Raw genomic sequence first — 13,563 nt, 5'->3', positions numbered from 1 at the left:
TTTCTATATCATTCTATATAGGGAGATTTTTTCTTTTATCACTGATAAGATTGCAAGTATTTTTTTCTTTGTTTTTTTGATTTACAATGTTTTTTGCTTTGCAGAATTGATTTTTTTTGCATTTGAACTTATCAATCTTTTCTCTTATGGCTTTATTATTATTATTTTTTAGAGACAGGATCTAGCTCTCTTGCCCAGACTGGATTGCAGTGGCATGATCATAGCTCACTGTAACCTCAAGCTCTTGACCTCAAGTGGTCCTCCTGCTTTAGTCGCCTGAATAGCTGGGACCACCAGCATGCACCACCACGCCAGTTCCATGTATAAGTTTTATATCTACAGTAAAGAATATTTCAAGACTTAAACTGAAAATTTAATGAAAAATATAATGTATAGATATTATGGATAAAATCGGAAAAAAACTTATACCTAAAACTTTGTGAAGTTTAAAAAGCTAAATTTGAAATCCTGTTAGAAAAGCAGGTCTTATATATCATATATGTACAAAATATTTTGTTTTGGGCTGTAAGCATATGCAAATAGTGTGACATGTTAATTCATCTTAATTTGACAGAATTAGGAATGAAGGTATAGAGAGGGCTCTAAGGCTTAAAGTCACAGTTTGGTGATTCCTAAGTGAAGCTGGTGTAAGTCTGTGAATTTTGCTTCTACAGTCTTTGAATGCTTGCTGATGAGTGGCCTAAAATCTCAAAAAAGGCTGCGGGCAGTGGCTCTTGCTTGTAATCTCAGCACTTTGGGAGGCTGAGGCAGGTGGATCGCTTGAGCCCAGAAGTTCAAGACCAGCCTGGGCAACATGGGGAAACCCTGTCTCTACCAAAAAAAAAAAAAAAAAAAATTACCCAGATGTGGTGGCATATGCCTGTGGTCCCAGCTACTTGGGAGCCTGAGGTGGGAGGGTTGCTTGAGCCCAGAAGGTTGAGCTGCAGTGAGCTATCATCTGTTACTGCACTCCAGCCTGGGTGACAGAACGAGACCATGTCTCAAAAAAAAAAAAAAAAAAAAAAAAAAAAAAAAAAAAAAAAGTCTCCAAAAAGGTAATCTTTGTAGACTTAATGAAAACCCTATTTTAACATTCTCTAAAAATGACAATGTTGACTTGATAACTTGTGATATTTACATTGACTTTTGTTGAAAAGATAGGTTATGTCTGTAATTTCTGTATAATACTGTGGCTTTATTTTATTTTATTTTCTCTCTCTCTCTCTCTTTTTTTTTTTTTTTGTTGTTGTTGTTTGTTTTTAGAATTTTGATTTGGCTACTGGGCTGCTACCTTGAAATCCAAGCCCTAAAAATGCCGGCTTCTTTGGACTTAGAAGATGACCTGGATAAATGATAAAAATTAAGAAACAGATTTTGGTGAGTGAAACCTTATATGAGAGCCAACTTAGTATATATATTAAGCCAACTTAATGGCTTATATAAAGCCAACTTAATGCTTATTTTGTTTTTTTCTGATACTGTCTTTCTTTTTGGAAAAACTGTCTAGAATGCATTTATTAATCTTGGAGATATTTAATAAAATACAAATGCCATTCTTCTGTTTTTAAATGGGGTTTTTACTACAAACTATGTAGTTTCTCGTCTTTTTTATAAATGATAATCTTAGGTTTCACTGTAGAAGACAATGAAAGACCAGTAAACAATACTTATTTTTAGAATTTATGTTGATTAAAACTGTAATAGGGTATTATACTTCAAATAAATACCTTTGATTAAAAATAGAAATAAATATATGTTGAAAGTTGCAAACTCAGCATAACTCATAGTTTGATACTGTATTTAGATCTGAGGTGAGCTAAAGCCCAGCAAAAATTAGATTGTTTTTATCTTGAAATTTCTGTTTCCCTCCCTCCTAGCTTTTGTGTAGCACTCCAATAACAGATCCTGGCAGTCCCCTGCTGGGAGGTATGTCATAATGGGTTTAAATTGGCACAGGGGACTCTTCAGAAGTGCTTCATAAGCCCACATGAGAAGTTGTTAATATTAAAACATGTTTTGCATCATCTCCCTGCCCTCTCTCCTTCTTCTTTTGAGAATTTCCTTCATGTACAGTATTATGACAGGGGCTTGGATATGTGCCTTGGTGCCCTAACATCCTTAGATTTTCATCTCAGTTTGTTAAAGTGACGACTCTGGCAAGCAGTCGTTGTTTATGTTAAATGTAATTTAAGAGTTTATTGCTGGTTTTCCTTAAAGACACTGGCATTTGCAAGTTGCTGAGAGGTAGTTTTTATATCTAGAAAGTTTTTTTTTTCTTTCTTTCTTTCTGAGACTTAAGAACTTTGTGCCAGGAGCAGAAGCCCATCATTTCTGCCAGGGTGAGCAGTGCATTGAGGTACGTACAACCAGTCCTTCACTCCCAGATCCTAGGAGGAAAGAAGGAGTGCTATTAGGAGCAAAGAGGGAAGGAAGCAAGCACTGTAGAGCTGTTGCCACAAGCCGCTACTCTTCTGTGTAAATCTTTATCTGACTAACAAAGACTGCCGCTCCCTACTTAGAGAATACTCACACTGGGTGCACAATTGACGTTTTAAAGCAGTAAAAAGATACAAGAAAAATTACCTAGGGAAAATATTTTTCTAAAAGTATGTTTTGAGAAGAAATTAAATGTGCTACTTTCTCTGTGGAGTGGGCTGAGTTCTGACTTGTTAAAAATGCATCAGGTTGAAATGCACATAACATAAATTAGCCATTTTAAAGTGAACAATTCAGTGGCATTTGGTAGATTCACATTGTACAACCACCACTTCTGTCTAGTTCCAAAACATGTCCGTCACTCCAAAATGAAACTTCATAACCATTAAGATGTCCCATTCCCCATCCCGCTCCCACTCACAACCACTAATCCTTCTGTCTGTCTCTGTGAATTTACCTATTCTAGATATTTCATACAAATTAGGCCGGGTGCGGTGGCTCACGCCTGATATCCCAACACTCTGGGAGGCCAAGGCAGGTGGATCACTTGAGTCAGGAGTTTGAGACTAGCCTGGCCAATATGGTGAACCTCATCTCTCCTAAAAATAAACAGAATTAGCCGGGCATGGTGGTGTGTGCCTGTAATCCCAGCTACTTGGGAGGCTGAGGCAGGAGAATCACTTGAACCTGGGAGGCAGAGGTTGCAGTGAGCCAAGATCACGCCACTGCACTCCTGCCTGGGTAACAGAGCCAGACTCCATCTCAAAAATAATAGTAATAGGCCGGCTGCCGTGGCTTACGCCTGTGGTTCCAGCACTTTGGGAGGCTGAGGTGGGCAGATCACAAGGTCAGGAGATCGAGACCATCCTGGCTAACACGGTGAAACCCCGTCTTTACTAAAAATGCAAAAAATTAGCCGGGCGTGGTGGTGGGCACCTGTGGTCCCAGCTACTTGGGAGGTTGAGGCAGGAGAATGGTGTGAACCTGGGAGGTGGAGCTTGCAGTGAGCCAAGGTCATGCCACTGCACTCCAGCCTGGGCAACAAAGCGAAACTCCCTCTTAAATAAATAAATAATAATAATAAAATAAATAAATAGAATTGTGCAATATATGACCTTTTATGTCTGACTGCTGTTACTTAGCATGTGGTTTTTGAGGTTTATCTACATTGTAGCATGTATCAGCACTTCATTCCTTATTATATCTAAATAATATTCTGTCTATATGTATCTACCACACTTTTTTGTTTATCCATTCACCTGTTGATGGACGTTTGAGTTTTTGGCTATTGTGAATAATGTTGCTGTGAACATATGTGTAATTTAGAGTTAATCTTTTTTTTTTTTTTTTTTTTTTTTTTTTTAGTAGAAACGGGGTTTGCCACGTTGGCCAGGCTGGTCTCAAACTCCTGACCTCAAGTGATCCACCCGCCTTGGCCTCCCAAAATACTGGGATTACAGGTGTGAGCCACCGTGCCCAGCCTTTCTTAAATTTTTACATTTTTTTTTTTCAGTGAATATTCTTCCATTTAAGGCAGGAATAATTGCCATAAAGAATATTATTTTATTGTTATGCTGTGTGTGACTGTAACACTTTTGACATTTACTGAGTGTTTATAATCATTTTTAAATTTTTTTTTTTTTTTTTTTTTTTGAGACGGAGTCTTGCTCTGTCGCCCGGGCTGGAGTGCAGTGGCCGGATCTCAGCTCACTGCAAGCTCCGCCTCCCGGGTTTACGCCATTCTCCTGCCTCAGCCTCCCGAGTAGCTGGGACTACAGGCGCCCGCCACTTCGCCCGGCTAGTTTTTTGTGTTTTTAGTAGAGACGGGGTTTCACCGTGTTAGCCAGGATGGTCTCGATCTCCTGACCTCGTGATCCGCCCATCTCGGCCTCCCAAAGTGCTGGGATTACAGGCTTGAGCCACCGCGCCCGGCTCATTTTTAAATTTTTTGAGACAGAGTCTCACTCTGTTGCTCAGAGCAACAGTAGTGCAGTAGCACAATTTCAGCTCACTACAACCTCAGCCTCATGAGTTGCTGGGACTATAGGCACACACCACCAGGCCCAGCTAATATTTGTACTTTCTGTAAAGATGGGGTTTCACCATGTTCCCCAGGCTGGTCTCAAAAGCCTGAGCTTGAGCTGTCTGCCCACCTTGGCTTCCCAAAGTGCTGGAATTACAGGTGTGAGCCACCACACCTAGCCATAGTAAGCCTTTATGCAAAGTTGGAGTAGGAATTTGCGGAACTGCTGATAAACCTATGACACAATATCAAGATACCTACCTGTAAATGCAATGTCAGGCATTTGATGCCTCAATAGTCAGAAAAACTGTTGGATTTCCTCGCTGTAGGGCTTTACAATAACGTTTTTATCCTTATATTTTTCTAAAGATAAATTATTTGTTAGATGAGTAAGAAAGATACCATTGTTGTCATTGGTTGACTTCAATAGATTGAAACTTGAAGAAATTGCATTTGATCACTGCTATTCACTTAACTTTTCTCATTACTACTACCATAGTTCCCTCAAAGTTTGTTGAATAAAGCTTTCTAGGTGCTGGTTCATACAGCACTTAGATGAATTGTTGATTTCCTAATATCAGGCCCCCACGTAACCTATGGTATATACTTTTTTTTAAGCTGTAATTTGAAATTTTCAGATGCTTTGAACTTGACACATAATCAAGCAATTCATTGGCACACCAGGGCAAAATATCAACCTGCTAAAGAGATTTATTTATTTATTTGTTTATTTATTTTTGGGACAGAGGTTCACTCTTGTTGCCCAGGCTGGAGTGCAATGGCGCTATCTCGGTTCACTGCAACATCCGCCTCCCAGGTTCAAGTGATTCTCCTGCCTCAGCCTCCCAGTAGCTGGGATTACAGGCATGCGCCACCACACCCAGCTAATTTTGTATTTTTGTAGAGACGGGGTTTCTCCATGTTGGTCAGGCTGGTCTCGAACTCCTGACCTCAGGTGATCCACCTGCCTTGGCCTCCCAAAGTGCTGGGATTACAGGCTCTTTATTTAATCTTCAACTTTAAAAACTAGCTGTCATTCAGTTAAGCCTAAATATGAGGTAGGAGGTGGGAATCGACTCCAGAGGCAGGGCTTGAACACCAGACCAAATTGAGGACTAGCTAAAACAGGGGTGGGGCAGGAGCAACTTTCCATAAGACATGTCCACCGGTGTGCCATTTCAGTTTACCATTGCCATGACAACACCCAGGACTTACCAACCCTCTCCATGGCAATGACCCAAGTTACCATACTTTTGCTAGCAATTTCTGCATAAACCACCTGTTATTCTACACACTTAAAAGTAGGTATAGGCCAGGCGTGACGGCTCACGCCTATAATCCCAACACTTTGGGAGGCCAAGGCGGGTGGATCACCTGAGGTCAGGAGTTCGAGACCAGCCTAGGCAACACTGTGAAACCCCATCTCTACTAAAATGTGTCACTGCACTCCAACCTGGGCGAGACAGAGCTCGACTCCATCTCAAAAAAATTAAAATAAATAAATACATGAAAGTAGATATAAATATAACCCCTGGCTGGGTACAGTAGGAGGCCGAGGTGGGCGGATTGCTTAAGCTCAGGAGTTCGAGACCAGCTTGGGCAACACGGTGAAACTCCGTCTCTACCAAAATACAAAAAATTAGTCAAGCGTGGTGGCATCTGCCTGTAGTCTCAGCTAATTGGGAAGCTGAGGCAGGAAAATTGCTTGAACCTGGAAGGCGGAGGTTGCAGTGAGCTGAGATCACACCACTGCACTTCAGCCTAGGTGACAGAGCGAGACTCCATCTAAAAAAAAAAAAAAAAAAAAATTTGGTGTAAATATGACTGCAAAACTGCCCTGAGCTGCTAGTCTCAGCACACTGCCTATGGGGTGGTCCTGCTGTGCAGGAGCAGTCACAGAGTTGTAACACTGCAGCTTCAATAGAGCTGTTTTCTTCTACCCTACCCTGGCTCATCCTTAGGTTCTTTCCTGGTTGAAGCCAAGAACGCTTGAAGGCTAAACCCCACTTTGGGGGCTTGCCTCTCCTGCATCAAATACAGGTTAATTTGTAAATGGCAAAGTTTGTTTTGAGGTTTTTCCTCAATAACTTGTTTCCTAGGCCTGTTAGGCCATCTCTAAAATAGATCTTGCTCTTTTAATTTTTTTTTTAAGAGCAGGATCTTGCTCTCTTACCCAGGCTGGAGTGTAGTGGCACAATCACAGCTCACTGTAGCCTTGACCTCCCAGGCTCAAGCAGTTCTGCCACCCTAGCCTCCCAAGTAGCTGGGACTACAGGTGTGCATCACCACATCTGATTAATTAAAAAAATTTTTTTTGTAGAGATGGGCTCTTACTGTGTTGGCAGGAGTGGTCTCAAAATATCCTCCAACCTCAGCCTCCCAAAGTGCTGGAATTACAGGCCTGAACCACCACACCTGTCCTATTTTGTGTTTTAAAAAGATCCCTCTGGCTGCTGTCTGAAGACAGATTGGAGGACGATAAGAGTGGAGGCAGGAGACACCTGAAAACACACTTTTTAATGGGGTTTTTTTTTTGATAAATTTGTTTAAGTTTCTTGTGGACTCTGGATATTAGACCTTTGTTAGATGGGTAGATTGCAAACATTTTGTCCCAGTCTGTAGGTTGTCTGTTCATTCTGATGATAGTTTCTTTTGCTATGCAGAAGCTCTTTATTTTAATTAGATCCCATTTGTCAATTTTTTTTTTTGTAGTTGCTTTTGGCGTTTTTGTCATGAAATCTTTGCCCATGCCCATGTCCTGAATGGTATTGCCTAGATTTTCTTCTGAGGTTTTTTAGTTTTGGGTTTTACATTTTAGTCTTTAATCCATTTTGAGTTAATTTTTGTAAGGATGGTGTAAGGAAGAGGTCCAGTTTCAATTTTCTGCATATGGCTAGCCGGTTCTCCCAGCACCATTTATTAAATAAGGAATCCTATTTAGTCGTAACAGTCTCTCAGATCACAGCACAATCAAATTAGAACTCAAGATTAAGAAGTTCACTCATAACCACACAACTAAGTGGAAATTGAACAACCTGCTCCTGAATGACTTTTGGGTAAATAATGAAATTAAGACAGAAATCAATAAGTTTTTTGAAACTAATGAGAACAGAGAGACAATATACCAGAATCTCTGGGACAGTGTTAAACAGTGTTAAGTGGGAAATTTATAGCACTAAATGCCCACATCAAAAAGCTAGAGAGATCTCAAGTTAACAATCTAACATCTCAACTAAAAGAACTGGAAAATGAGCAAATAAACCCCAAAGCTAGCAAAAGATCAAGAAATAACCAAGATTAGAGCTGAACTGAAGGAGATAGAGACACGAAAAACCCTTCAAAAAATCAGTGAATCCAGAAGCTGGTTTTTTGGGGAAAAAAAAAATGATGGATCACTAGTTATAATAGACCACTAGCAAGTCTAATAAAGAAGAAAGAAGAATTAAATAAACAATCAGAAATGATAAGGGGGCTATTACCACTGATACCACAGAAATACTATAAACACCTCTATGTACATAAACTAGAAAATCTAAAAGAAATGGATAAATGCCTAGACACATACACTCTGAACTGAACCAGGAAGACTGAACCAGGAAGAAACTGAATCTCTGAATATACCAATTAACAAGTTCTGAAATTGAGGCAATAATAAATAGCCTACCAACCAAAGAAGTTTCTTTAAAAATTATTTTTTTGGAGGAAAGGCCAGCAATTTTTCATAGACTTTCAATTTCTCTTTTTTTTTTTTTTTTAAAGTACTGTGTAGTGCCCATAGTATTGTTAAACTGACAATTCCTGTATCTGCCAGCATAAGGTTTTCCAGATCTGGATACACAGTCCTCATGTCATGACCAACGGCCTATTTAGGGAGACTATCAAAGTCCAGGCTTTTTAGTTAGTCTCCTTTCTGGTTAAAGATTCTTTTGGAAAATGTTTCTTAGATTTTAAATTGTTTTCTTGCAGTTGTTCCAACTTTGGAATAGTTGCTAAATAGCTATAGCTTTGTAGGCAGTCATCATTTTTCCTGCTAAGCAGCAACTTTTAAGCCCTAAAAATCTTTATTAGTTGTGTTTAATTACCTCTGAAGTTTATTAAAAATCTGTAAAATGCAGATGGCAGTTAAATAAGGGCAGTGATATTAATTTGAGATTTTCTGACTGCTGTTGTTTCTTTTGTTTTTTAATTTTTTTTTTTTTTTTTTTTTTTTTTTGTCGCCCGGGCTGGAGTGCAGTGGCCGGATCTCAGCTCACTGCAAGCTCCGCCTCCTGGGTTTACGCCATTCTCCTGCCTCAGCCTCCCAAGTAGCTGGGACTATAGGCGCCCACCACCTCGCCCGACTATTTTTTTGTATTTTTTAGTAGAGACGGGGTTTCACCATGTTAGCCAGGATGGACTCGATCTCCTGACCTCGTGATCCGCCCATCTCGGCCTCCCAAAGTGCTGGGATTACAGGCTTGAGCCACCGTGCCCGGCCCTGTTTTTTTAATTTTTAAAAAAATTGAGACGTGGTCTCGCTGTTACCCAGCCTGGTCTGGAACTCCTAGGCTCAAGCAGGCCTCCGGCCTCTGCCTACCAAAGTGCTAGGAATACAGGTGTGAACCACTGACCCTACTGTTGTTTCTTAACCACCCAAATCAGTTTCACTGTAACAGTCATAGTACGAGAAAAGGATATAATTGCCAGAACACAAGGTGCTCTGCTAAAATTTGGAAGTATTTTTTCTTATAACAGAGGAATTTTTTCCCCAAAGGTTGCTTAGGTTGGTTTTTGCAAAGCCTTTGCTGTTGAAGTTTAGTCACTAGCAATTATTTTATTTTATTTTATTTATTTATTTTTGAGACGAAGTCTTGCTCTTGTCCTCCAGGCTGGAGTGCAGTGGTGCGATCTCGGCTCACTGCAACCTCCACCTCCTGGGTTCAAGTGATTCTCCTGCCTCAGCCTCCCAAGTAGCTGGGATTATAGGTGCCTGCCACCACGCCCAGCTGATTTTTGTATTTTCAGTAAAGACAGGGTTTTACCATGGTAGCCAGGCTGGTCTCGAACTCCTGACCTCAGGTGATCCACCCGCCTTAGCCTCCCGAAGTGCTGGGATTACAGGCATAAGCCACTGCGCCCGGCCTATTTTATTTTTATTTTTAGAGACAAAAATCTTGCTATCACCCTTAGTGGAATGCAGTGGCACTATTGTAGCTCACTTCTGCCTCAAACTCCTGGGTTTGAGGGATCCTCCCGCCTCAGCCTCCTGAGTAGCTGGAGCTATAGGCATGCACACCCAGTTAATTTTTTTATTTTTTGTAGAGACAGGGTCTCAGTGTGTTGCCCAGGCTAGTCTTAAATTGCTGCCCTCAAGCCATCCACCAGCCTCACTATTTAAAAAAGAAAAATTGACTGGACATGGTAGCTCATGCCTGTAATCCCAGCACTTTGGGAGGCTAAGGTGGGAGAATCACCTGAACCTAAGAGTTTGAGACCAGCCTGGGCAATATGGCAAGATGCAATCTCTATAAAAAGTTTTAAAAATTAGCTGGGCATGGTGGTACCTGCCTGTAATCCCAGCTGCTTGGGAAGCTGAGGTGAGAGGATCACTTGAGCCCAGGAGGCTGAGGCTGCAGTGAGCCATGTTTGTGCCACTGCATTCCAGCAACAGAGTAAGACCCTGTCTCAAAAAAATAAATTTAAAAAAAAAGTTAAACAGTTTTTCAGTTACTTTTTTTCATTTATGCACGGAATATAACCATATTAGAGCAGTTTTGTATTTCCTAATGATTTGCAGCATATTTGGAAAATAGGAAAATAAAATTTATCAATGATCCTACCAACCTAATATAGTTGCTTTTTAGGGGATTAATTTTCTTATCCTTTTTTTTAAAAGAAACTTGTAATTACAGTTACAAGTATAAAGTAATAATTTATAATATTTTAATAATATAAATAAGTGCCATAAATAAATAAAAGGCTGGACATGGTGTCTCACGTCTGTAATTCTAGCACTTGGGGAGGCCAAGATGAGTGGCTTGCCTGAGCTCAGAAGTTCAAAACCAGCCTGGGCAACGTGGCAAAACCCCATCTCTACTAAAACTACAGAAGATTAGCCGGGCATGATGGTGCTTGCCTGTAGTCCCAGCTACTCAGGAGGCTGAGGCAGGAGAATCGCTTGAACCTGGGAGATGGAGGTTGCAGTGAGCCAAGATTGTGCCACCGCACTGCAGCCTGGGCACCAAAGTGAGACTCTGTCTCAATCAGTCAGTCAATCAATCAATGTTGTGTTATAGTTAAATTATAAGGGATTATTTTATTAGAACATTTGTGGGAGGTTCTTAGGTTTCCATGCCATTTTTGCTTACCACAAATGCTGGAAATTAATGTTCATTCATTTACTTTTGGGTTAAGTATGTGATCTTCAGTCCCAAAGCTAACAGAGGAAATGGCCACACTGTGTGATCTACATGTACTTTTTGGTAAGCAGTATACCTGAAAATAGCAGAAAATGTAACTTCTTTATATCTAAAAGTTAGGAAGCAATTTAATTCTGTCCAGAACACAGTTCTTTATCTTCATAAATGTCTATCAACCCCTTTTTTGGTTTGTTGTGTGTGTGTGTGTGTGTGTGTGTGTGTGTGTGTGTTTTGAGATGGAGTCTCACTCTGTCGCCCAGGCTGGAGTGCAGTGACATGACCTCGGCTCCTTCAACCTCTCCCCTTCCGGATTCAAGCAATTCTCCTGCCTTAGCCTCCTGAGTAGCTGGGAATACAGGCACACACCACCACACCCAGCTAATTTTTGTATTTTAGTAGAGACAGGGTTTCATTATGTTGGCCAGGCTGGTCTCAAACTCCTGATCTCAAGTGATCTGCCCACCTTGGCCTCCCAAAGTGCTGGGATTACAGGTGTGAGCCACCGCACCCAGCCCTTTCATGTAAGAATTTTTAAGTGTTTATTTCTGAATCATTATTTTCAGCCATTCCACTATTAATAACCCTTTAAACGTTGTTTAAAATGGCTCATGAAAGACTTCAGAATTTTAGGTAATCATCCAGTTGCTATTAGTCAGGTCTGGTTGTGCTTTGTAGTTTGGAGAAGGAAGAGGGCTTTAGAAACCTTGGCTCCTTTTAAGCTTTTGTCAGGACAGAAGTAGGGAGAGTCTTGGGGAGCCCCTTGCTCTGTGGGGTCAACCAAAGGCCTATAATTCCCAAAAAGTATGTGCTTGTTTTATTTTCTTGTGATCCTTTGTTCCCTTCTCCTGACATTCTAGGCTTATAAAAAAGTGGCATATAACATAATAAAAAGAATGTTAAATTTAAGACTGGTGTATTTTTATTTTTGGTAATAACTGTAAGAACTAATTGCTTTAGAATATAATAATTAAAATAGCTTATCTTTTTTGTAATTTCTTAATTATAGTATTTCCTTATTGTCAAATAAATTATAATTTTCTTTTTTTTTTTTTTTTTTTTTTTTTTTGAGACAGAGTCTCGCTCTGTCGCCCGGGTTGGAGTGCAGTGGCCGGATCTCAGCTCACTGCAAGAATGGGTTTACGCCATTCTCCTGCCTCAGCCTCCCGAGTAGCTGGGACTACAGGCGTCTGCCACCTCACCCGGCTAGTTTTTTGTATTTTTAGTAGAGACGGGGTTTCACCATGTTAGCCAGGATGGTCTCGATCTTCTGACCTCGTGATCCGCCCATCTCGGCCTCCCAAAGTGCTGGGATTACAGGCTTGGGCCACCGCGCCTGGCCTATAATTTTCATAGAACTATGAATTATACATTGTTGAATGCATAACTATGCATTGTAATGCTCTTTTGTATCTTCTCTTTTCAGAAGTTTTCTTATTGTCCGCTTGGCACATGCTTCTGGAATAATATTCACCATGGTTTTGGATGACCTTCCAAACCTAGAAGACATCTATACTTCCTTGTGTTCATCAACAATGGAAAACTCAGAGATGGATTTTGACTCCGGACTAGAAGATGATGACACAAAAAGTGATAGTATTTTGGAGGATTCCACAATTTTTGTGGCCTTCAAAGGAAATATAGATGATAAAGACTTCAAATGGAAATTAGATGCAATATTGAAAAATGTGCCCAATTTGCTACACATGGGTAATTTGCTTTAATTATTTTTTATTCCTGTTACTGTTTTTGAAATGTTTGCCCTTCCATGGCTATCCTGAGTTTTACAAAGCAAGTTTGCTAAATTGGGTCAAAAGGCCGAATTTAAGTGCAAAGGTAGAATTTTAGGATTTTAAAAATATACATGTTTTCTTTCTTTTAAGTAACATCGAAGAGCTGAACATAAAGTATTTCTTATCGTGGAAGTTGTTGGATAATCTGCTGTAGTGGATAAAAGTAATTCTCAATATCCAAATTTATTTGTTTTTAACTCTCTGGACTTCATTTTCCTTATCTGTAAATTGAAATCTTTAAGGACCCTTAAAGCTTAGAAAACTTACTATTCCATGAGTCTGCTTATAATGCACTTTAAATTTATTCCCTAAACTTTTATATCAGAAGTCACTAACTGACAACTTGCTGGATCCAGTCTGCAGCCATGTGTTATTTGGCCCACATTAGTGTTTGAGATTTAGTTTGTTTTTAATGTTTGAGTTTCATTGCCAGTGATTTAAAAATTGACATATATTGCATGAAAATTCAGATTTTTACTTTTATCTTTAAAAATAGGAAGATCTGATAACATTGAGTTCTCCCTCTTTCCCAGATGGTACTAAGTAGCAGCTGCTACTGAGAGCAACCCCACTTCACCACAGTTCCCATCTGGCTTTTTCACACATTTAGATTACCTGTCCAGATCTTACAGGCATTTGTGGTTTTGAACCTTGATTTAGATGTTCTCTATTCTAGTTAGCACAATTATCTAATCCGTTCAGACACAGTGAAAAGCCTAGATTTATTCCTTTAATCACAAATCCTAAATTGATCAAGAGTTAATTAGCTTTTTTTAGGCTTGGGGGTTTTATCTTTGAGATTGTTATCTGGAGGGAAGCTGTTTTTTCAACTGCGTTTTACTGTGTTGTATACGATTCTTCATAGTTATGTATTATTTTTAGCATACAATTAAGAATTTTTCATGTCGTTATCAAC

General features: G+C 39.9%; 1 protein-coding gene across 6 annotated transcripts in view; it reads left to right on the top strand.

The window, feature by feature from the left end:
• NCOA6 (nuclear receptor coactivator 6) overlaps window positions 1-13,563 on the top strand; it is a 120,283-nt gene that overhangs the window by 35,484 nt on the left and 71,236 nt on the right. For all 6 annotated transcript variants that reach the window (XR_012089861.1, XM_073008105.1, XM_008021501.3 and 3 more), the window contains exons 2-3: window positions 1,264-1,377; window positions 12,281-12,564. Coding sequence is in view for 5 of the 6 variants with exons in the window: in XM_073008105.1 (XP_072864206.1) it covers window positions 12,330-12,564 (235 nt within the window). In the remaining variant the exon portion in view is untranslated. The remainder of the gene's footprint in view (window positions 1-1,263; window positions 1,378-12,280; window positions 12,565-13,563) is intronic.

The sequence above is a fragment of the Chlorocebus sabaeus genome, chromosome 2 (assembly GCF_047675955.1).
Source record: "Chlorocebus sabaeus isolate Y175 chromosome 2, mChlSab1.0.hap1, whole genome shotgun sequence".
Lineage (NCBI taxonomy): Eukaryota > Metazoa > Chordata > Mammalia > Primates > Cercopithecidae > Chlorocebus > Chlorocebus sabaeus.
Note: the sequence above shows the minus strand (reverse complement) of the source record. Positions and strands in the feature narration are given on the sequence as shown.